Source organism: Dipodomys merriami, unplaced genomic scaffold, assembly GCF_024711535.1.
Source record: "Dipodomys merriami isolate MVZ:Mamm:240054 unplaced genomic scaffold, mDipMer1.0.p SCAF_7, whole genome shotgun sequence".
NCBI classification, from domain to species: Eukaryota; Metazoa; Chordata; class Mammalia; order Rodentia; family Heteromyidae; genus Dipodomys; species Dipodomys merriami.
This window is the reverse complement of record NW_027206290.1, coordinates 71198760-71223226: the sequence shown is the minus strand read 5'-3', so window position 1 is coordinate 71223226 and position 24467 is coordinate 71198760. Positions and strand designations below refer to the sequence as shown.

The window sequence follows — 24467 nt, the reverse complement described above, 5'->3', positions numbered from 1 at the left end:
GCAAGGCTCTTCTTTTCATCTGCATTGGTGAGTTTCAAAATGTTTAGTCCTTAGACTATGAACAAAATTAGAATCTTGCCTATTTACTAAACAAGGAAACAAAAACCTTTGAGGTATTTTATTGCATCCTTTCTATTATTCGTAATTCCCTTCAAAAATTGTTTTTGGTGTTTTTATTCTTTATTTAAATATGCAGTGAGTGCTGGGAATATGGCTTAGTGGTAGAGTGCTTGCCTAACATGCACAAAGCCCTGGGTTTGATTCCTCAGTACCACATAAACAGAAAAAGCCAGAAGTGGCGCTATGGCTCAAGTGGTAGAGTGCTAGCCTTGAGCAAAAGAAGCACAGGGACAGTGCCCAGGCCCTGTGTTCAAGCCCCAGGACTAGCAATCAATCAATCAATCAATCAATATGCAGTGAAACAGGTTTCAAAGGAAAAAAAAACAGAAAGAAAACAAACAGATCCACCCAACACAGTTGTTTGCCTTTCATTTCAATCCAGGCCACAGAAAGATTAAAAGAATCTCCAAAGACCACCAGATCCTTGTTTTTTGTTTTTGTTTGTTTGTTTGTTTTTGTCAGTTATGGGGCTTGAACTCTGAACCTGAGTGCTGTCCCTCAGCTCTTCAGCTCAAGGCTAGTGCTCTACCATTTGAGCCATAGTGCCACTTCCGGTTTTCCAGTGGTTTACTGGAGATAAGAGTCTCACTGACTTTCCTGCCCGGGCTGGCTTTGAACTGTGATCCTCAGATCTCAGCCTCCTAAGTAGCTAGGATTACAGGCATGAGCCACTGGCACCCAGCTTGTTATTTGGTTTTGAACACAGAAAGCAATTACTGATGAATCCTAGAACAAGGAGGAAAAAACTTCCTCCATATTCTCTGCGGCTTTTGGTACAATGACTGTATGTACAGATTTGGTACCAAAGTCTATACTACAAGAATATGTCTATACGTATAGATAGAAATGTACACATATGCATACATAAATATGCTCATATATATTGATAGAGTAAATTAGACTTTGCCAGAAAACCACAGAGGCATCCAGGTACAGAGAACAAAGAAAGGTTTATTGCTGGGAAAGGGGCCAGCAAGACCCCTTCTCACAAGAGAGAAGTGAGAAGAAGCACCGGCTATTGTCTGAGATGACCTATATAACCTAGGAGGTTTAAGAGGAGCTAGAAGGGGCTAGGAGGCAGAGACCCTGGTGTGGATGTGTGGGCCAGGGGTTTTATCATGGTGGACTAGGATTTATGGCTGCTGTCCAAATAGTAGATAAGGGTCCTGTAATTGTCCAGACATAAAGGTCATTCTAAGGGGCTCTTATTGCCTTATATGGTGGTAGCTGCCCCAGAGGAGTGCCATCCCAAGGTAAAGGGCATTGGAGGCTGATTACTTACTGCCTTTACTAAGTGGGCCTAGCGTTGCCTAGGAAAGAAGCATACTAAGCTGTGGGGAAGGGAAGGAGTGTACTAAGCTATGGGAAGGGAGTTCATTTCACCAACATATATATATGTATACCAGTTCATACATTCATTTATGTGTTCAATTTTTTTCTAGTTGTCCTTCTTCCTTTTCTCCCTTCTCTTTCCTATCTTTCTTTTTTATTTGTTTCCTCAGCTGAGGTATTTAGATGATTGTGGCCTGATGAATTCTGCGTTTTGGCATTTTAAATCACAGTTTGTTATGTTGATAGAAAGCTTTACAAAACATGTAAGCATCTAAGTTATGGCAAAATTGTCTGACTACTGCTTATACCTCTGGAGAGGTGCCTGAGATGGGAGCAAAAGAAGGCAGCATGCAGGTTTGTACCTTCACTGTGGCCTAAGGCAGAACCCTAATGAGAGAAATGCAGAAAGGACAGGATCCCTTATAAAGGGAAGAGCAAAGCGAGGGAATAGTAGAGCATGCCATTGGAAATCTCCATGTCTGGGAAACCTGAGAATGAAGAAGGTGATTCTTTGGCTCAAAGTACTTGTGAAAATGAAGAAAAGAGTCAGACTCACATTGAAGGTACACTGTAGATCTGAGTATCTCCTCTGTAAGTTGCAAGAATCCCATTAAAGATGGGCATGTCAATACTGATGGCATAGCAAGAATACTATATGCAAAAGCAATTACCAGGAATGATTTGCTTAGTTCAATCTCCTGTTAGGCAGATAAAGAAAGGAAACCAACCTTTATCTCAAAAGAAGTAAATTGCAGGTGGAAGTATTTGGTTTTGCCTCTGTCAAATTGAGGGTATGAAAAGCAGAATGTGGGGCTGGGAAGGTGGCTCAGTGGTAGAGCGCTTGCCTTGCATGCCTGAGGCCCTGGGTTCGATTCCCCAGCACCACATATGCAAAAAGAAAAAAGCCAGAAGTGGCGCTGTAGCTCAAGTGGTAGAGCACTAGCCTTGAGCTGAAGAGCTGAGGGACAGCGCCCAGGCCCAGAGTTCAGGCCCCATGATTGGACCCAAAAAAAAAAAAGAAAAGAAAAGTTAACTAGTGAAAAGCAGAATGTATGTCTAGTAAGTCAAATACCATGGTCTATTGCTTTAGAGTTCCTGCAAATTCAGACAAAAGGAAATGTGTAGCTAAGTTGAAATAATTGCTTGTAATGGGCTATTCGGTTCAGTATCTCTCACTGGTGTCAGTATCTCTGGGATTGCATGTAGTCTTTGAAAGGAACTGTAAAATTAACAAAATATCAGCCTTGCTCTATGTAACCATGCTCACATTCCAAGCATGTTTACTTATGGAAAAGCATTCTGGCATCAGGTAAACTTGCCAACTGTTAGAATTGGGCTCAGAAAGGCAAAGGAACCAAGTTGTTGGTAAGATGTTAAAAATCTAGAGCCAAGACTATTGTCAAAAAAGATAAAATCATTTTGTTTTTGCTTTGTTTTTGTACCAGTCCTGGGGCTTGATCTCAGGGTCTAGGTGCTGTCCTGACTTTTTTCACTAAAGAATGGTGCTTTACCAGTTGAGACACACCTCCCCCTTCCAGCTTTTTGCTGGTTAATTGGAGAGAAGAATCAAGAGCTTTTCTTCCCAGATTGGCTTTAAGCTATGATACTTGATCTCAGCCCCTGAGTAGCTAGAATTACTGGTGTGAACCTCCAGTACTTGGCAAAATCATTCCTAAAGTAGAAAACAGGAAATATGAACAAAAAGATCAGGTGTCTGGCAGCAACGTTATGGGCAGGACAGTTCATTTAAATGAGATAAGAAGGAATACTTGGGGGGGGGGGCGGAGATGGGGAAGGACTGGTGGCTCATGACTATAAGCCTAGCTAACTCAGGAGGCTTAGATCTGAGGATCTCGGTTCAAAGCCAGCCTAGTCACAGCACTGACTGGGAATTCTAAGAACCTCAACTATATACCCAGGATCTTTCTAAAGGGGAAAAAAGGGGGGAGGGGGACTTGCCTTAGATTGAGAGAGCAAAAGAATAAGCAATTGCTTTTCTAAAAAAAAATCATTTCTTTCCCTAAGCTAAACATTCTAGACATATGTTAGACATATGTATGCTAGACAAGCACTCTACCATGGAGCTACATATCCATCCTTTTATATTTTCTTTGAAGTAATTTTTATTGTTTACTTTATTGTTATTATAAAGTGTAGTAATTTTTATTTTGTCTTTTCTCTTTTTTTGGCATTGAGAATCAAACCTAGGATGTTGCACTGCCATTGAGCTACATCTCAGCCTGAAGTAATTTTTTAATTGAAAAAAAAACAGATAAAAGTGATCAGTTTGGCTGGGTGCCGGTGGCTCACCCAAGTAATTCAAGCTACTCCGGAGGCTAAGATCTGAAGATTATGGTTCAAAGCCACCCTAGGCAGGGAAATCCTTGAGACTCTTATCTCCAAAACACTACTCAAAATAAGCTTCAAATGGACCTGTGCCTTAAGTGGCAGAGAGCGACCCTTGAGGAAAAAAAAACAACAGCTCAAGGATAGTGTGTGTGTGTGTGTGTGTGTGTGTGTCTGTGTGTGTGTGTCTGTGTGTGTGTGTCTGTGTGTGTGTGTCTGTGTGTTTGCGCGTGCGTGTGCATGTGTAACTGGAAGGGGTTTGCTTTAGAAAAGGTGGTCAGGAAACAGCCCTTTATAATATATTTATATAAGCTCTGGATATTATTTCATTTTTTTTTGGTCGGTCTTGGGGCTTGAACTCAGGGCCTGGGCACTGTCCCTGAGCTTTTGCCCTCAAGGCTAGTGCTCTATCACTTTGAGTAACAGTGCCATTTCTGGTTTTCTGGTGGTTAATTGAAGGTAAGAGTCTCCTGGACTTTCCTGCCCAGGTTGACTTTGAACTGTAATCCTCAGATCTCAGCTTCCTAGGTAGCTAGGATTAAAGGCATGAGCCACCAGCACCCAGCTGGATATTACTTCTTTGTACAGTGAATAATTTGTAAAGATTTTTCTTCCTATACCGTAGGTTGTCTCTTCTTCTTTCTTCTTTCCTCCTCCTCCTCCTCCTTGTTTTCCTCCTCTTTTCCCTCTACCTTTCCTCTTTCCCTTCCCCCACCTCTTCCTCCTCTTCTTCCTTTTTTTTTTTTTTTATGCCAGTCCTGGGTTTGAACTCAGGGCCTGGGTGCTATTCCTGAGCTTTTTTGCTCAAGACTAGCATTTTACCACTTGATCCAAAGCTCTACTTCTGACTTTTTGGTGATTAATTGGGATTAGAGTCTCATGGACTTTCCTATCTGGTCTGGCTTTGAACCATAATCCTCAGGTCTCAGCTTCCTGAGTAGCTAGGATAACAGGACAAGACACTACCACTGCTGCCTCTGCCCCCTCCCCACTTCCCCTGTCCTCCTACTGGAACTCAGGGACTGGGGGTTGTCCTTAAACTTTTTCACACAAGGCTAGTGCCCTCTTACTTGAGCCATACCTCCATTTTCAGATTTTTATTTATTTATTTATTTATATTTTTTTAGTAGTTGACTCAAGATAAGTCACATGGACTTTCCTGTCTGGGCTGGCTTTGAACTATGATCCTCAGATCACAGTCTCCTGAGTAACAAGATTACAAAAGTGAGCCACTGGTGCCCAGCTAATATCTCTTTTTAAATCTGTGTCCTTTCATATGTATATCTATTATAAGTAACATCCAGTTTGGTTTTAATTTTTCATCCAATCTGGTATTGGTATTTATATTAGAGTTCTCTCGCTGTGCTGTGTAACAAAACTACTGTAAACTTCAGAGCCTTTAACTCAAAATTTTATAGTCAAAAGACTGTCCTACTCTAGTTGGGTTCATTGCTAAGGCTCTCCTATGACTGCTAGCACTCTTACCTAAAAGAACACTTGCTTCTAAACTCATTCTGTTGCCAAAATATGGTGCCTATGACTGTAGAACTGGGTTTTTAATTTCCTTGCTGGCTTCTATCACCTCCTAGTGGCTAGATGCATGAATTCTACTGAGGCTCTTTCCTAATATACTAGGAACAGAATCCTTTCTGACCAGCAGTATATCTCCTTCCCATCCAGTCCTCCTTAATCTTGAATCCCTCTGCCTTCTGCCACCACCAGAATAAAATTCTCTCCTTTTATATAGCTAATTTATCCTTGAGCAAAAGAAGCTCAGGGACAGTGCCAAGGCCCCGAGTTTAAGCCCCAGAACTGGCAAAAATAAAAAGTAAAAATAAATAGCTCATGTGACATCTGATATCTGTAAAGAGCAAAAGCCACAGAGGCCATCATTGAACTCTGCCTACTATACTATACCATGGTTACTTTTAAAAAGTATTATTTAAAAGAACGGATTTAGAGACTTAAAGGACAGCTATATACCTTTCACTCCACTTTCTTTAATGTTAATAACTTATATAACCACAATACAATGTCCAAATCCAGGAAATTGTTTTACATATTGGTATATATTCTCTAAATGAATTAGCATTGACTTATATTAGTGTTCCATTAATGTCAGGCTCCTAGTCCAAGATGAAATCTAGGATTCCACATTGCATTTAACTATTACAGCTCCTTAATCTCCTTCAACCTGTGGCAGTTCCTCTGTTTTTTCAAGTACTTTTTTTTTTGCCAGTCTTGGGGCTTGAACTCTGGTCCTGAGTGCTGTCCTTAGCTTCTTTTGTTGAAGAGCCACATTGCCACTTCTTTTTCAAGTACTTTCAAAGACTGAATACTCATTATATATTTAATAAAGTTTCCCTAAACTTGAGTTTGTCTGATGCTTTCTCATGGTTAGGTAAAGTCATTACTTTTGGCAAGAAGACCACAGAAACGAGTATGTACCCTCAGTATTTTCTATCAGAATGGTGTTATATTTTATAGGTCAATTATACTTTATAGCTGTACTTTTTCACCCTTTTTCGCTCTGATTCTGTGCCCCCCCCCCACTGCCTTTCCACAGATGTGCACATGAATACACCATATATAAGTAAAGAATAATCAGATAGAGAAAAAACAATTTAAGAAAAAAGTCCTTTTTTTCATTATTTTGGAGTTTGTTTCAGTATGTATATTATTCTATATACACAGGAAGAGAGGCTTAGGTATTGCTCCTTTGTGATTTTCTCCTAAAACTATCCTCTTTTGCTTCTCTGTATCTACGTACCTAGAATTTTGTCTATTACTAGAAATATCAACCTTGCAATCTGAGTTAAAAAGATGTTTTCAGGTTCTGTACTATGGAGTTTCTACTTTACCCTTTGTAAGTAATAAGTATAATACAGGAATATGTGTGAAAAAACTATTTTTTATCATATAGTTACCAGCTCATTTCAGTAGCCATTGATGGTTCTCACTTACAAATGTTATTGTGGTTTTGCCTAATCACGATTGTCCTAATCATGATTATTCCTTTTATATTTACTAATTTGAAATTCTAGTATAAAGAAGATCTATAATTCTTCATTTATTCATTCAGTTGTGTTTATCAGTATTAATGTACAGATATTTATTTATGGCTTATAACTTAATACTGTCATTTTGTTGCTCACATTGTTTTACCTTTGGTCATTGGATGGCTCTTTCATGTTGGCTCTTATATTCTCTCAAATTTTGCCACCACAGATATTCTGCTTAGTATCCCATTGTGTAGCCATACCTTTGTTTATGCATCTACTTTTCTATTTATGGACTTATAGATGATATCTGTAGTTTACATATATAATCAATGCTGCAATGAATGTGTGCATTTATATTCTCATACTGTTAGAGATTCTTAGGATTGCTAGGTTAATGGTAAATTCATCAGAATAGGCAAGTCCATAGAGAGAAAATAGATTAGTGTTTGACTGCCTGTTCAAGGGCAGATAAAAGAAATGATTATCAATGATCAAGGGAGTTCTCTCTGGGGTATTCAAAATGCTCTAAAAATTATATTGTGGTGATGCTTGTACAATTTGAATAAATATCCTAAAAAATGCAGAACTATATACCTTAAATAGGTAGATTTTACAGAATATGAAATGTATTTCAATAAAATGTTAAGAAATTAATAAGGTGATAAGGAATATGTAGTTTTGTTAGGTATTTTCAAGTTTTTCTCAAAGAGGTTATGCTAACTTGCATTTCTGCCAGCAGTTTAAGAAACTGCCTGTTTCCTATAGCCTCACCAAGAGAATGCAGTCACACTTTTCATGTTTGTCAAATAAGAAATTAGATCTCAGTGCTGTTTTAACTGGTGTCACTAACTATGAGTGAGTTAGAACAGTATTTCATAGGCAATTTGTATATTTTTGGCACATGTATGGGAAGTCTGATCATGTAATTTCCCTTTTATTCCCCCCAGTTTTCAGGTAAAGCACAAGTATTCTTTCAGATCATCCCCCCCCCCCACCTTCTTGAACCTTGAACTTAAAGCTTGTGTACTGTCCCTGAGCTTCTTTTTACTCCAGACTAGCAGCTTACCTCTTGAGCCACAACACCACTTCCAACTTTTTCTAGTTTAATGGAAATAAGAGTCTCGTGGACTTTCCTGCCCAGGCTGGCTTTGAACCATGAGCTCATATCTCAGTTTCCTGAGTAGCTAGGATTACAGGCATGAGCTGCCAGTGATTAGCTCCAATAATTTTTAAGGATTCTTTACTTACTAGGGATATTAGCCCTTTGCCTGTGGTCTATCTTGGAAATATATTTTACCCAGATCATTAGTTGTTTTATGACATAATAGATTTTTTTCCTGGTTCTAAGAAACTTTAAAAATACCAATATTTGTCAATTTTTTCTAATTTTGTTGTAGATTTTATTGTAATTAGAACCTACTCATTGGGGCTGGGAAGGTGGCTCAGTGGTAGAGCGCTTGCCTTGCATGCATGAGGCCCTGGGTTCAATTCCTCAGCACCACATAAGCAAAAAGGAAAAAAGCCAGAAGTGGCGCTGTGGCTCAAGTGGTAGAGCACTAGCCTTGAGCTGAAGAGTTGAGGGACAGCACCCAGGCCCAGAGTTCAGGCCCTACGACCGGACCAAAAAAAAAAAAAAAGAACCTACTCATGTTTTCTCCTAGTACAGAATTTCATGAATAAGCTTAGATCTCTGATCCATTTGGAAGGTATTCTTATATATGCCATTAGGTATACATCTTTTTTTTCAAATGGCTATCTCATTCCCTATATTAAAAAGTTCACTCATACAAGGAAGGAGGAAAGATAGTGGTTTAGAGATATCCAGCACTTACCTGTGTCTCTACAAATTTCAGGTGCATGGCTTCAGGCAGAGGTAGACAGAATGGGAAAATACAGGAGGTCAGCAGTAAACAGTACACAGAGATCAGGTGAAATCTAGAAAAGCTGAACTTTAGATCTGTAAAAGAAACAATAACTAACATAAGGCTCTAAACAAGACAGATAAAGAAGGGGGAGGATTCTTGGGGTCCCATGTGGTGCTTTAAGCAAAAGAGAAAAAGAAGCCAGGCATCGGTGGCTCAAGCCTGTAATCCTAGCTACTCAGGAGTCTGAGATCTGAGGCTCCTGGTTCAAAGCCAGCCTGGGCAGGAAAGTCTGTGAGACTCCTTTTTTTTTTAATTTACTTTATTGTTGGTTTAGAGGTAATGTACAGTGGAGTTACCTTTAATATATCAGGTAATAAGTACATTTCCATTCACATAGTATCATCTGTTCCCTCATTCTCTCACATTTCCTCCCTCTCATCTCTACCCAGAAGGATAATTCACTTTCATGAATGTCCATTGCATTCCACTGTTGCACTTTTTCACCCTTTCCCCTCTGATTTTGTGCCCTCCCCCCACCAACTGCCTTTCCACAGATGTGCATGTGAATACACCATATATAAGGTAAAGAACACAGAGTCATCAGATAGAGAAAAAAGAAAAAAATCCTTGGGGCTGGGAAGGTAGCTCAGTGGTAGAGTGCTTGCATCACATGCATGAGGCCCTGGGTTTGATTCCTCAGCACCATATAAACAGAAAAAGCCGGAAGTGGTGCTGTGGCTCAAGTGGTAGAGTACTAGCATTGAGCTGAAGAGCGCAGAGAGAGCACCCAGGCCCAGAGTTCAAGCCCCATGACCAACAACAACAAAAAAAGTCCTTTGTTTCCATATATTTGGAGTTTGTTTCAGTAGGTGTAATATTCTATATACATATGAAGAGGCAGCTGGGTATTGTACCTTTGTGATTTTCTCCTATGATTATCCTCTTTTGGGCTCTCTGTATATGAACATCTAGAATTTTGTGTGTTGTGTCATGTCCCATTGCATTTTAGGTCTAATTTCCACATATCAGGAAGAAGATATGTCGTTTGGCTCTTGATTTTGTTTTACCTAATTTAACATGATTTGTTCTAGTTCCATCCATTTCCCTGCAAATGACATTATTTTATTTTTTCTAATGGCTGTGTAAAATTCCATTGTATAGAGGTACCATATTTTTTGGATCCACTCATGTATTGTGGGGCATCTGTATTGTTTCCATATCTTAGCTGCGAAGGACCAGCTCGGCCGGAGCACTGGGACCGACGGGACTGGGATCTCGGGATAGGTGGGCAAGGAGTCGGCGAAGTGACAAACAGACACAGACTCCAAAGAGTTGCATCTGAGTGTATCTTTATCGAGGAGAATTAGCATTTTTATACAGTGTGTGATTGTGACACAGATTTTTTGTTTATTTAAGCATGTAATCAATTTTTTTAAAAGGCAAAGCATTGATGCATTACATGAAAATTGATGACTATCCCACCAACTGTTTAAGCTAAGTGGTGCGAAACAAGTCTAGCATATTGTTTAATAGAATGTGTCATCTATTCAGCCTTTTTATGTTTAATAATTAAACCTAAGACAGAGCTGTACTTATACTGTACTCTTTTTATTTTTTCATATATTTTCAAGTCCCTTTGAAACCATCCTAAAAATCACTTTCAGGTTAAGTCAGGCATTCTTTATTTCCTATGATTTTAATCTCAATATTCATACACATAAATTTCTAATTGTTGTTTTAAACTATCTTATTGTTGTTTAAATAATAAACACCATAATAATCTAGATCTACCTAATCTTTGTACAAAATCTAATGAGTTTCTAAATACTCTTTTTCCTTTTACGTTTATCCAACTATTTACATCTTTATAAGCTCCTGTATAAGGAAATGGTTCATCGGTTGGTTAAGGAAATATTATGTTACTAACTTTATATTTTGTATGAAACCACCATCTATTCCCTATAACGTAAGTTGGACTAAACTTAATCATAACTGTTGGGAGAATCTTTTCCTTTTATAATCAGAGGTCCCTTTTTTTTTATAACTCTCTGAACTACTGGGATAACTCTTTCTAACTTAGTTTAATTCATTGATTTTGTCTGTTGAACATATCTGGAAATTTTAAGTCTCTATATTTACTATTTGTGAGCCACAAAACTGCTTGTGAAGTTGTAGGAGTTTCTAGAGGCAGCGTCACATCAGATGATGGATTGATTGGGGCATTGCCCACATTTAATCTTTGGTCTTAGTCTTTATTATTTAGAGAAGCCATCTCTATTGGACTGGAAAGATACAACATGCCACTTCTGGTTTTCTGGTGGTTTATTGGAGATAAGAGTTTCACGGACCTTCCTTCCCTGGGCTGGCTTTGAACTAAGATCCTCAGATCTCAGCCTCCTGAGTAGCTAGGATGCTACCGGTGCCCAGCATCTTCTAGTGATTTTTGTCTGATGCATTTCCTTGATTTTTATTGCTTTCTTCAGATTGTAATTCTCCCTTTAGTATTCTTTGTAATGCTGGTTTAGTGTTCATGAGTTCTTTTAATTTTTGTTTGTCATGGAAGGTTTGGTTTCACTGTCAGATGTAAATGATAACTTTGCTGGGTATACCAGTTTGGGTTGGCAGTGGTTGATCTTCAGGGTTTACGTTATACTATTACAAGCTCTTTTTTTTTTTTGGTCGGTCATGGGACTTGAACTCTGGGCCTGGGCGATATCCCTCAGCTCTCCAGTTCAAGACTATCACTCTACCACTTGAGCCACAGTACCACTTCCGGTTTTCTGAGTGGTTTATTGGAGATAAGAGTCTCTCGGTCTTTCCTGCCTGGGCTGGCTTTGAACCATGCTCCTCAGATCTCAGCCTCCTGAGTAGCTAGGATTACAGGCGTGAGCCACCAGTGCCCGGCTACAAGCTCTTCTTGAATTGAGGGTTTGTATGGAGAGATCTACAGTGATTTTTATGTTCTTTCCATTGTAATATAGCTCCTTTTTTATTTTTCAGCATTTAAAATCAATTACTTGCTATTCTAATCTAATGTTCTTACTATGGTGTGTCTAGAAGTATTTTTTCTTGGATCCTGTCTACGAGGGATTCTATATATCTCTTTTAGGTGAGTGAGATTTTTTTCTCTTAAGAGTGGGGAAGAAGTTGGGTACCAGTGGCTCATGCCTGTAATCCTACCTACTCAGGAGGCTGAGATCTTAGGATCCTGGTTCAGAGCCATCCCAGGCAGGAAAAGCTGGAAAACTCTTTTCTCCAATAAACCATCAGAAAACTGGAAGTGGCACTGTGACTCAAGTGCTAGAGTGCTAGCCTTGAGCTGAGGGACAGCGCCCAGGCCCAGAGTTCAAGCCCCATGACAAAAAAAAAAAAAAAAAAAGAATGGGGGAAGTTCTAGGCTATTATTTTACTGAATAGGTTTTCAAAGCCTTTACTATTAAATTCTTGTCCTTTATCCATCCCAATTATGTGTAGGTTTTATTTCTTAGCTGAGTCTGCCATTTTTGGATTTCCCTTTGGTAGATTCTGAGTATTTTCCATACCGTTGACTTTTTGTTCTAGGTCCTCTGTTTTCTCTTTGACTCCTGATATTTGATTTTCCATTTCATTTATTCTGTTACCTATGTTGTGGAAATTGAACCTTTTATGCTTCCGAGTTCTTTACTGAGATCAGTTCTCATGGTGTTAACTGCATCTTTTAATGAGTTGTATAGCATTTCTGTTTTTATCTTCATATCTTTTTGGGAACCCTAGATCTTCTTTGTCATTTCTTCTCTGTACTCTTGAAATCTGCCCTTTTATTTCATTGGCCAGTTCTGCCATCATTTCTTTAATGGTTCTTTTTGTTTTCCATCTTGTCTTCACTCTCACTGGGGTCCTTCAATGGATTGTTGCTGGCTTTTGGATTTGGTTTATTGCCTTTATTGTTCATGAATCTTATCATCTTTCATGGTGATTTATGCATTTGGGGTTAGGGATTGTCAGAGCCAGTGGCCTGAGTTTGGCTTGTTCGTGCCTGATAGGTGGCACCCCTCGCTTGGTCCTGGCTAGCTCACATTGGGTAGACTAGCCCACACTGGGTTCCTGGGCCAGCAAGTTCCTGTGCACACACTTAGTCTGGGCTAGTGAAAGGAGTTCAGTCCAGTCTGCAGCAGGGGCTGGGAAGATTAGATTTGGGCCTCTGGAATGGGTTTACACTTCAGAAGGGGTGGGTTCCCACAGATGCACAGGATCTCATTTCCTCTCTGGGCCTGGGTTGGTTCTTCCTTCAGGTGGTCAGTGCTTAGCTGGCTTGTGCGCATCTATGTGCAGGCTCTGCAGCTCAGGTGGAATCTGTCTACCAGTAGTTGTTGATTGGATCTGTCTGCTGCAGAGGGCAGGGGAGTAGATTTGGACCTGTGGGGTGGGCAGGATGGATGTAAGGCTTCAGAAGGGGCTGGCTTCCATAGGAGCCCAAAAGTTTTTCTGTGTTGTTTTTTTTCAAACAGGCCCAGTTTCCCTACTGATAGCCAGGGCTGTGGAGGACACAGGGTCCTAGAGCCCACCCAAGTGCGTCTTGGTAGCCTCCCACTGGAAGTCAACAGATGGTGTGAGGGGGAGTGAGGAAGGGCTCTGTCCTCTTTATCCTCTATAAGTGTGGTGCCCTTTCTTGGGCAGGAGGGAGGGGTCTGGCCCAAGCTCTGTGGGTCACCAGCAGCGCTGGTCTCCCATGGCAGGGGGGGCAGGGGCAGTCCTGGCAGGGTACTCATTGATCCTGGAGTTGGTTGTGGAATGACCGATGGAACTGCTCAGGTTCCAGAGTCCCAGGCAGCCATGGAGCTGGAAGTTCTCTGGGTTTGAGTGTCACGATTACTTGCCACTGTTTTCTGTCCCTTTCTGTGCTGTCCAGGTCTATTGCTGTGGGAGTTTTCTGTGTCTAAATGCTGTGGTCCATTCATTGGTCCCGGAGTCCCTGGATGCCCCTGGGCTGCTAGCAGGCGGGATGGGGGAATGGGGGAGGGCTCCTCACGATTTTACATCCTTATGTGTACAAGTTCTGAGTGTTTTTCAGTTCCTGTGATTCTCTGCTTGTTCATATGTTTGTTGTTGTTGATCTCTTTGGGAGAAGTGTGTGTTAGGACCCAGATCTCTGTTTGGTTAGAGAGAACTAGGGAGATTTCCTGTTGTTTTGCTACCAATTTCTTCCCAATGAGACCTGTCAGATTCTTTTTTTTTTTTTTTTTGAGACCTGTCAGATTCTTATCTCCAATTTTTATTTCTTATTAATCACAGCTGGAAGTGGGCTTGGAATGAGGCTTACTGGTAGAATGGTTGCTTAGCATGCATGAAGCCCTGGTACGATTCCTCAGTACCACAAACAGAAAAAGCCTGAAGTGACACTATGGCTCAAGTGGTAGATTGCTACCTATTGAGTAAAAGAAGCACAGGGTCAGTGCCCAAGCCCTGAGTTCAAACCCCAGGACCAGCATCAAGCACCAAAAAGAGGAGATGGGAGGAAGGGAGCTGCACAAGACACAATCCAGTACTCTACAAAAACACTAATTTATATAGATTCCTAATTCATGTCGTAATCAGATGCCAAACTAGAGGGGCCCTTAACTTTCTAGTTTGCTCACTGAGAAAATGGTAGGAAATCTTCTTAAGAGAGGTGTGATAGTTAAACCTTTAAGCCAGAGAAAGCAAATACCCCTGAATTTTTATATTACCGAGACCCACGGACTAACCCCCCTGTTTACTGGCTAAGCCTGAAAATCAGTGTAGACCCTAGAAACTTGTTGTGATTTTGGACACAGATTTGTGAACACTAATCTTAACTTGGTAGGAAGTATGGGCCACATTGTAGAGGGAACCCTAGAGTGATTACATTGGATAACTGTAGCCCAACATCTGGGAATAGGAGAAAAACCAACTTTGTGTAAGGGCCAAAGTGAGTACTACATTAGGATGAAGTACACAGGATCAGGATCAGTCAGTACCTGTGCTTTACTCTACCAGTGCAAATTACTTTGGTCTAATTGCTTTCTACATTTTCATAGTCCCAGAGAAAACTGGAAACAGCCTTCTTAGGCATTTTCCACACCCATGTGTACACTGGCAGACCACCTCTGGTAGAAAGGGGTATCTAGCTGGGTAGTTTTCAACTGGTAGGAACAGTTTAGTGGTTGCTCCAGTATTGTCTGTATTGCTGCTCCTGGGTATGAAAAACAATGGCAGGAATTAGCCCACAGCAGTCATTTGTCATGGCAAGAAAGGAAGGGGAGGGATCAGCCTATAAACAGCTCTTTCTTGTCTAACCTGTTTGAACTTCAGAGAGAAAATGACTCAATACCCCTGTGCTCCCTGCATAGCAAGGAAACTGCAAAATGACAAGCCAGGGGAAAAATGAACTATCTCCATCCTCATGACCTAAGACCATCCCACACAAAAGTGTGAGATGCTCTCTGAAAAACCATCTACAAGTAAAACAACTGAGGGCATGACTCAGTGGCAGGATGCTGGCCTAGCAAGCAAGAGGCCTTGAGTTCAGTTGCAAGTGTCACCATAAACAAACAAACAAAGAGGAAAATAATGAAACTATAGGCCAATTTTCTTTTCTTTTCTTTTCTTTTTTTGTTGGTCATGGGGCTTTAACTCTGAGCCTGGGCGCTATCCCTGAGCTCTTCAGCTGAAGGTGAGCACTCTACCATTTGAGCCACAGAACCACTTCCAGTTTTCTGGTAGTTAATTGGAGATAAAAGTCTCACGGGCGGGGCTAGGAAGGTGGCTCAGTAGTAGAGCCCTTGCCTTGCATACATGAGGCCCTGGGTTCAATTCCTTAGCACCATATAAGCAAAAAGAAAAAAAAGCCGGAAATGGAGCTGTGGTTAAAGTGGTAGAATGCTAGCCTTGAGCTGAAGAGCTGAGGGACAGTGCCCAGGCCCAGAGTTCAGGCTCCACAACATGAACCCCCCCCCCAAAAAAAAAAGTCTCACGGGCTGGCTTTGAACCTTGAGCTTCAGATATCAGCCTCCTGAGTAGCTAGGATTACAGGCGTGAGCCACAGGTACCTGGCTAATTTTCTTAATGAAAATAAATGCAAAGATCCTCAATAAAATCTTTGCAAACCAAATTTAGCAAAATATTAAAAAGATCACACACCATAATCAAGTTGTTTTCAGACCAAGAATGAAAGGATAGTTCTGGCTGGGAAGGTGGCTCAGTGCTAGAGCACTTGCCTTGCATGCCTGAGGCCCTGGGTTCGATTCCTCAGCACCACATAAACAAAAAGAAAAAAGTCGGAAGTGGCGCTGTGGCTCAAGTGGTAGAGCGATAGCCTTGAGCTGAAGAGCTGAGGGACAACGCCCAGGCCCAGAGTTCAGGCCCCACAACCGGCCCCCCCTAAAAAAATTTAAAAAATTAAAATTAAAACTATAAAGTACTACAGGAGCAAAATGCAGAAAATAGAAAGACTTTCTATGCTCATGTATCTGCAGAACAAATATTATTAAAAATTGCCATATCACCAAAGCAATGTACCAATCCAATGTAAGCTTCATCAAAATTCTAATGACATTCTTCACAGAAATAGAAAGCAATTTTAAAATACATCTAGAATAACAAAAAGTCCCACATTGCAAAAGCAATACTGAGTAACAAGGATGTATCATAATACCTTACTTCAAATGGTACTACGGTGGCACAGTAACAAAATCAACATGGTACTGGCACAAAAACAGACATGTAGACCAGCAGAAGAGAATGAAAGATTCATAAGTATTAAGCTCATGCAGCTATAGCATCTGATTCTTGGTGAAGTTGCCAAAGGCAAACAAGCAAGAGGTTTGCTAAAGAAGCCACTTTAGCAAGCAGTGCCCTTGTTATCAAGGGGTGCAACTAGGTAACCACCTCATTAACAAGCAGTGCTAGGAAAACCAGATACACATGTAAAAGACTGATTAGATCTCTATCTCTCATCCCACAAAAAAACCTCAAGTACATCAAAGTTTTCAATGTAATTGCTGAAATTGAAATTACTATACAGAAACACTTTATGATCTAGGCGTGGGTTAAAACTCTGATAGCTCAGGAAATAGTAGCAAGAATTGACAAATAGGTAATGTTATTAATAAATAGCATTATTAAGCTTCTAGGGGAGAGATGAATAGAGAGAGGAAGAGTGGGCAAATACAGTCATCATATTCAATGTGTGTGTGTGTGTGTGTGTGTGTGTGTGTGTGTGTGTGTGTGTGTGTAAATGGACCTATATAACTTGAGGGTATGGATGAGATTAGGAAAGATGGGAAGAACAATGGAAGGGGTAACACTGATTGAGACGCATTGTACTTATTATCTAACTTGTTGAAGTGAAACCTCTTAGTACAACTACTTAAATTTTAAAAGAGGTACAGTAATGGAGGAACAAAGGGTGAACAAAAGCTGGGCGTCAGTGGCTCATGCCTGTAATCCTAGCTACTCAGGAGGCTGAGATCTGAGGATCGCGGTTCAAAGCCAGCCCGGGCAGGAAACTCCATGAGACTCTTATCTCCAATAAACCACTAGAAAACTGGAAGTAGTGCTGTGGCTCAAGCGGTAGAGCGCTTGCCTTGAGCTGAAGAGCGCACGGACAGTGCCCGAGCCCAGAGTTCAAGCCCCACCACCAACAAAAAGACAAAAACAAAAACAAAGGTGAACAAATGCAGCAGTGGTACTCACTAGACACTATGTTGAAAATGAACTATATGACTTGTGGGTAAGGACAGGAGGAAAAAACAGGGAGGAAGTGAGGGAAGGGATGACACTGTCCAAAAATTAATGTACTCATTATCTGACTTATGTAACTTCAACCCCTATGTACATCACCTTTATAATAACAATAAAAATTTTTTAAAAACTTCTGCACACCAAAAGAAATAACAGTGAAGGGATAGAATGGGAGAAAATATTTGCCAGCTATTTATCCACTAGGGGATAGCAAAAAAGCTTAGGGACAGTCTCAAACCTGGGCACAAGAAAGAGAGGGAGAACGAGAGAGAGACAGGGCTGGAAAGGTGGCTCAGTGGTAGAGTGCTTGCCTTGCATGCCTGAGGACCTGGGTTCGATTCCTCAGCACCACATAAGCAGAAAAAAAAAGCTGGAAGTGGCACTGTGGCTCAAGTGGTAGAGCGCTAGCCTTGAGCTGAAGAGCTGAGGGACAGCGCCCAGGCCCAGAGTTCAGGCCCCACGACCGGACCCAAAAAAAAAAAAAAAAAGAAAGAAAGAAAAAAAAAAGAGAGAGAGACAGAGAGACAGAGACAGAGAAAGATGTTTAGTCATAGTCTAAAATGTCTTTCCTAGGTAAAAGTTCCTAGATCTAATACTCTCACACATTTCTTCTGCTGCATGTTCATGGCTGAAATAAAGAACAAGTAAGAAACAATATTTTATTGAACCTGAAGACACTTAGGGGCTATTGATACAAGGAAGAGGACCCTGTTGAAACCATGCAAAATGTTTGCTGGAAATTTTACTTTGCAAATTTCTCACCATAGAAAGATAGAAGTTTAGTTAGAAGGGAAAATAGTGTCCTATAAAATTCCCAAGATTTAAGGAGAAACAGCTGCATTACAGAGCTGATTGGAACATACTCTTTTGATTATATAGAAGATAATTACCCTCAATTGGTTTGTGAAAGATCTAGAAACAAAAGAACTTCAGGGAAAAACAATGACTCAAGACCCACCACTAAGGAAAGACAATGAGATTCATTTCAGTCTAAATTAGCTTTGAAAGCTTATTCTCTGCACACTAGAAATCTATTTTAATTAACACTTCCTAACTTGCCTTGGAACTTTATTGAAGCTATAAATTTTTCAGATTTTCAAAGTAGTATCTAGCTTTCTCTTCTTCATTAAAGAAACTTCATATGCTCTGTTCTTTGTCATCACTGTAAATGTGAAAGAGCCTAGAAATCAAAACCTTAATTTTACTTTAGAGTTTAGATTAGTGTGATAGTCCTATACAATTCCACTTTTCTCAAGTTTTGCCTGAATATCTCAGGTCTTTAGCTGCTTCTAAACTCTGTGTGCAGAAAAGCAGGCATGCTGTATAATAGGCATAGCTGTGCTCCAATAATACTTCCTTACACAAACAGGAGATGGACCAGATGTGGCACATTTGCTGTTCAGTTTTTTTACCTCTGGTCTATCTGATCATGCACTTCATGATGTTCTCTCAATGGGACATTTCATCATTCATCTTTGCCTAATCTTCTAATGTTCCAACTACATTAGACTTCTTTGCTGTCCTCAGTCCTCCCATGTGCTTTCGTGCTTTCAAGTCTGCCTATGCAGATTCCTCACCAGGAATAGCCTCTTCAGACCACACACTGAGAAGAAATATCCTAACAGGATGAATGTTTCAAGTAACATTTTGAAATGCAGATGTTCCTCCTTACAAATAATTACTTGAAATTCTTTTAGACATTTTACTTTAATTTTAAGAAAACTTGCCTTTAAGAGATCTCCCCTCTTCCCCAGAATAATTGAAGAGGTTGGTTATAGAGCTTTCCCATTGTTCCAGAAATAAATCTCTGAGATATTTGTTAATTGACACTTCAGAATGCATCCAATTCTGTACATGTCAGAAACCTTTATGTTTAAATCAGTTGCTATGGTTTTATTAATGATTTTAGCTGCATTTCTAGAGTATTAGTAAAGCCAGAATTTTAGAGGCCAGGCCTAAATGTTAGAAGTTCTACGTGTCAGTTCCATCCCCTCACCCCACATGTCAAATCAGAGACATAATATTGCAAGGTCTGCAGGCTCTGACTTCCCCATCTCCTCCCCATCTCCCCATCTCCTCAGTACCTGTCACCTAGGTAACTAGCACACCTGGAAGCAGTCATCTCCCTCTCCTCTGAGCTCACATCCTGGGCTGCCCCACCCCCCTCATGCCTCCCATCTGACCAGGGAGGGTCCCAGGTCCTGAGGTCAGTCTGGCATTCAGTGTGGCCACACCTTCCTTCACTTGGTCACACCTCCCTACTCCTTCCCCAGTTAAACCCAGGCAGGACATGGGCTCACTCTTTTGGCCTATGCACCTCCACTATGCACATATGGGCAACAGCTTGGTAATAATTAAACTTCTCTTCCTGCCTGAATACGTAATTAAACCTACCTTTTTTTTTTTTTTGGTCAGTTGTGGGGGCTGAACTCTGGGCCTGGGCACCGTCCCTTAGCTCTTCAGCTCAAGGCTAGTGCTCTACCATTTGAGCCACTTGCAGCTTTTTTCTGCTTATGTGATGCTGAGGAATCAAACCCAGGGCCTCATGCATGCAAGGCAAGCACTCTGCTACTGAGCTACCTTTCCAGTCCCAAACCTACCTATTTAATTTACAAATATAAGGCAGAGAAAGGAGATTTATTACAAGGCCACAGACAGTGATAGAAAGATACTTCAACCCATCTTCAGCCATCTTCCGGGAACAGATGGGCTACAAGTTTAAGCAGATAAAGAATTAAGGGCTGGATATTGGTGTAATGGGTGCTGCTGGTAATATGCCTATAAGCCTAGCTACTCAAGAGGCTGATATCTGAGGAACACTGTTCAAAGCCAGGCAGAAAAGTCCCTGTGAGACTCTTATCTCAAATTAACCACTCAAAAACCTGAAGTGGAGTTGTGGCTCAAAGTGATAGAACACTAGCCTTGAGCAAAAAGAGCTCAGAGATAGTGCCCAGGCCCTGAATTCAAACCCCACAAAAAGCCCTACCTTTTATTTATTTTTTTTTTGTAGGTCCTGGGGATTGAACTCAGGGCCTGGGTGCTGTCCCTGAGCTCTTCAGCTCACGGCTAGCATTCTACCACATGAGCCACAGCGCACTTCTGGTTTTTTTGGTGGTTAATTGGAGATAAGAGTCTCCCAGACTTTCCTTCCTGAGTAGCTAGGATTACAGGTATGAACTGGCACCGGGCTTCCTTTGGCACTTCTTTAGTATGGGGCATTGATGACCCCTTTCTTCCCAAAACATCCTGACTTTTTCTAGGCTATCACTCACTCCTTCTTTGGTTGTTTTCCTTTCAGTTTCTTGGAGAGAGTGTCCTCATCTGCCAGGATCTAAAAGTGTGAGAGTGCCAAAGGTCTCTTAATGCGTTATTTTGTAGGTATTCCTGGAGGTTACCAATTGCATATACAATACCTAGTACTGTGCCCAACATCAAGTAAAAAAACACTGAAATAGTAGGTCAGAGCATGAAGAAGACAAAAATCAAAATGACTACATTATTTTATTTCAGCTTTATATATGACCTCACCCACACTTCAATCAATCCCTATATATAAATTATTGACCTAAATCAGTATCTCTCGAACATGAGTCCTCTTTCAGATGCCCATCAGGCATTCATTAGGTTTATCTGGGAGAATTGGCTCCTTCTCTTTGTTCTCTGCCCATGCACCCTAGAAGTCCCTGCCCAGCACCTGTAACCCAGACAACTGGCATGCGTGGGGGCAGTGGGACGTCCCCCAGGCTCTGAGGCCACTTCCCTGTCCTCTGAGGTCAACTCCTCATCCTCTGTGGCCACACAGCCTCTGGCATCCCCTCCGTGATTAAGCTCTCTCCTCATCATAAGCCTGCTCTCTCCATTCCTCTATCTTATGTGGGCTGGCTGGCAGTTTGGTCTCTCTTCCTAATAAACTCTCTTCCATATGGGGGTCTCTTTTCAGCAACCCTTACAATTTTTAGACTACTCTGAGGTAAAGTTGGGTATGCTTACTGATACAAATTAAGATTAATTAGACTTTGCCAGGGAACCACGCAGATATCCAGGTACAGAGAACAAAGAAAGGTTTATTGCCAGGGAAAGGGGACCAGCAAGACTCCTCACAAGGGAGGAATGAGAAGAAGCACTGGCTATTGTCTGGGGTGACCTATATAACCTAGGAAGTTTAGGAGGGGCTAGAAGGGGCTAGGAGGCAGAGATCCTGATGTGGACATGTGGGCCAGGGGCTTCATCATGGCGGACTAGGATTTATGGCTGTTATACAAGTAGTAGATAAGGATCCTGCAGCTTCCCAGTCCTGAAGGTCACTATAAGGGGCTCTTGTTGCTTTATATGGTGGTAGATGCCCCAGAGAAGTACTGTCCCAAGGTAAAGGGGGCTGGAAGCTGATTATTTACTGCCTTTACTACATGGGCCTAGAAGGGAGCATGCTAAGCTGTGAAGGGAAGGAGTGGACTAAGCTATGGGAAGGGACTCATTTCGCTAAAACTTACAGTATCCTTTACATCCTGTTAGAATGCTCAGAATGTTATCATTTCATGTGAATATAGTTGGCTTTTACTATCAGTGGGTCTGTCTCATCAGAAGTAGATAAGATAGTACTTCAATTTTTTTTTTTTTTGCCAGCCCTGGGGCTTGAACTCAGGGCCTGGGCACTGTACCTGAGCCTCTCTGTGCTCAAGGCTGGCGCTTTACCACTTGAGCCACAGCGCCACTTGTGCTTTTTTTTTCTGTTTTTGTGATACTGAGGAATCAAACCTAAGGCTTCATGCAAGAGAGGCAAGCATTCTACCACTAAGTTAGATTCTCAGTTTGAGATTTTTAAAACTTCATAAAATTACAATTTTTATGATTTTTAGTTTTTCAATTAGCATAAATGAAACCTTATTGCTACTTAATCCAATTGGTCTTATAAATTAGATATATTGTTTTATATGTTTCATATGCTCATTGGCAGTGAATGGCCATTGGTCTTGGCAAACAGACCATGATACCCATGAAGATAATCCTGAATATATGTAAAAATATGTTAGCAGGCAGTACATGAACTCAGTGATTTTCCTTTCTGGCAATAGTCAAAGAGTATTCTAGGCCTGGGCACTGTCCCTCAGCTCTTCGGCTCAAGGAGAATGCTCTACCACTTGAACTATAGCATCACTTCTGTTTTTCTGGTGATTAATTGGAGATAAGAGTCTCATGGACTTTCCTGCCCAGGCTGGCTTTGAACCACAATCCTCAGATCTCAGCCACCTGAGTAGCTAGGATTACAGGTGTGAGCCACTGGCACCAGGTGGACGCTCATTTCTTAAGGAAGTAAATTATCATATATTTATGACATTCAAAACATATCAATTCTCAGGTGTATTAGTATTATTTAAATAAACTTTCTAAATACACTCCAGTTGAAAATTATCAAGACAATTATTGAGCTAAAAATCAAATCAAGTAAAAGACAAATATATCATCCATCAGCAATATCTAATGATGAGAATATATTTCTCTGGCTTCTGAAAGGAAAAATAGTTTCTTCTCAGTCTGGATGCGTGAGTATTGGACTAACATTAATAATATTTTAACACAATAGTTTTTATTCATTGGAAATGAATGAAATATGAAGTGAGCTATGTATTTGGTACAGTAAAGAAGAAAGCCTCTGCCTTCCAGAAGAGGGCTGGTCACAAGTTAAGGAGGGGAAGATTTTTCCCAGACAGAGGCCAGGTGCAGGTGGCCAGGGGTAGTACAACCCTTCCTACAAATGGTTCCATGTGGCTGGAGGACAGGGCAGATGTAAGGGCAAAGGGTGTTGAGGTTGGAGAAAATAGTGTCAAGACATGCTTGTTCCCAGAAAATCCTTAGAAATACCTTTTTGAATATATGGAATATTATTATATTGTTATTCCTAAGCTTAACTCTGGTAATTTACCAGGGGTATTTTCTATTGAGAAATATGATTCCCTAATTTGAACCTTTTTGTTTAAAGATGATATAGAGAAACATAAGCTGTTCTTCCAATATGATAAGTATACCTTTCAAAATCAATCCACATTCTTTCAGGGACATTTTTCTTTATATAAGAGTAAAGAATAAGCTGAGTATACTGGTACATGCCTGTAATCTAGCTAAATGGGAGATAAAGACAGGAGGATCTCTGTCCAAGGCTGGCCTCAGATAAAAAGCTTGAAACTCACCTGAAGATATGCTAGATAGACCAGGAAGGGCTAGGGATATGGCTCAAGTGGTAGAGCAAGTGCAGGACCTTAAGTTCAAATGCCAAGGGTTTTATAATAGAAGTTCCAAGATATTTTGTTCTCCACTTCCTATACCTAATAGCAAAGTAGTTTGATTTCAGAAAGCCTGAGAAAGGAAGACAAGACAAAAGGCTAGAAAGCAAGAAAAACATTAGGTACTTGGTGTGTGTGGGGAGGGGAGGTGTAGGCCTTGAACTCAAGACTTAGGTGCTGTCCCTGAGATTTTTTGCTCAAGGCTAGTGCCCTATTACTTGAGCCACAACTCTACTTCTGGCTTTTTGGTGGTTGATTGGAGATAAAAGTCTCATGGACTTTGCTGCCTGGGCTGCCTTCAAACCATGATTGATCCTCAGAGTTCAGCCTCCTGAGTAGCTAGGATTATAGGAAAGAGCCTCTAGCGCCAGGCTCTATTGGGCACTTTTTATGAAACCATAGTTTTCCTTTTATGACTGTCTACTTTGCTGCAGAAGGAAGACAAAAACTGTCAATAGCTGAGTCCCCTGAAGGAAGCACAATAATGTTATACAGATATTTGTTCTATCTTGAAGATCAGCTGCTTCTCCCCCTAGATACATGCCAAAGTGAATTGCCACATGTCTTTAAAGAGCTGCAGCTTTTCTGTAAGGAAGAAAACTGGTGCCAGTTTCCTGAGAGGAGCAAGTCTTTAGAATCCAACATCAGGAGAAAGGAAGATGGCCTATACTTTGAAGTGCTCTGTTTCTAGGCCCTCCCCTCTTGTTTAGAAACTTTATTTCACCCACATCTCCCCTCCAAAGCAGATGTGTGTGAGAAAGAAGGGACAGCACAGAGACATGTTG

The 24467-nt window shown here is 40.9% G+C and overlaps 1 protein-coding gene across 6 annotated transcripts in view; it reads right to left on the bottom strand.

The window, feature by feature from the left end:
• Asip (agouti signaling protein) overlaps positions 1–24467 on the bottom strand; it is a 189288-nt gene that overhangs the window by 118572 nt on the left and 46249 nt on the right. For 3 of the 6 annotated variants that reach the window (XM_070007091.1, XM_070007090.1, XM_070007089.1), the window contains exon 3: positions 8633–8757. The exons of 1 other annotated variant lie outside the window; for it this stretch is intronic. In XM_070007091.1, the coding sequence (XP_069863192.1) occupies positions 8633–8757 (125 nt within the window). Of the gene's footprint in view, positions 1–8632; positions 8758–24467 lie in introns of those variants that run through there. 2 more of the 6 variants (XM_070007094.1, XM_070007095.1) reach the window with 2 other exon arrangements.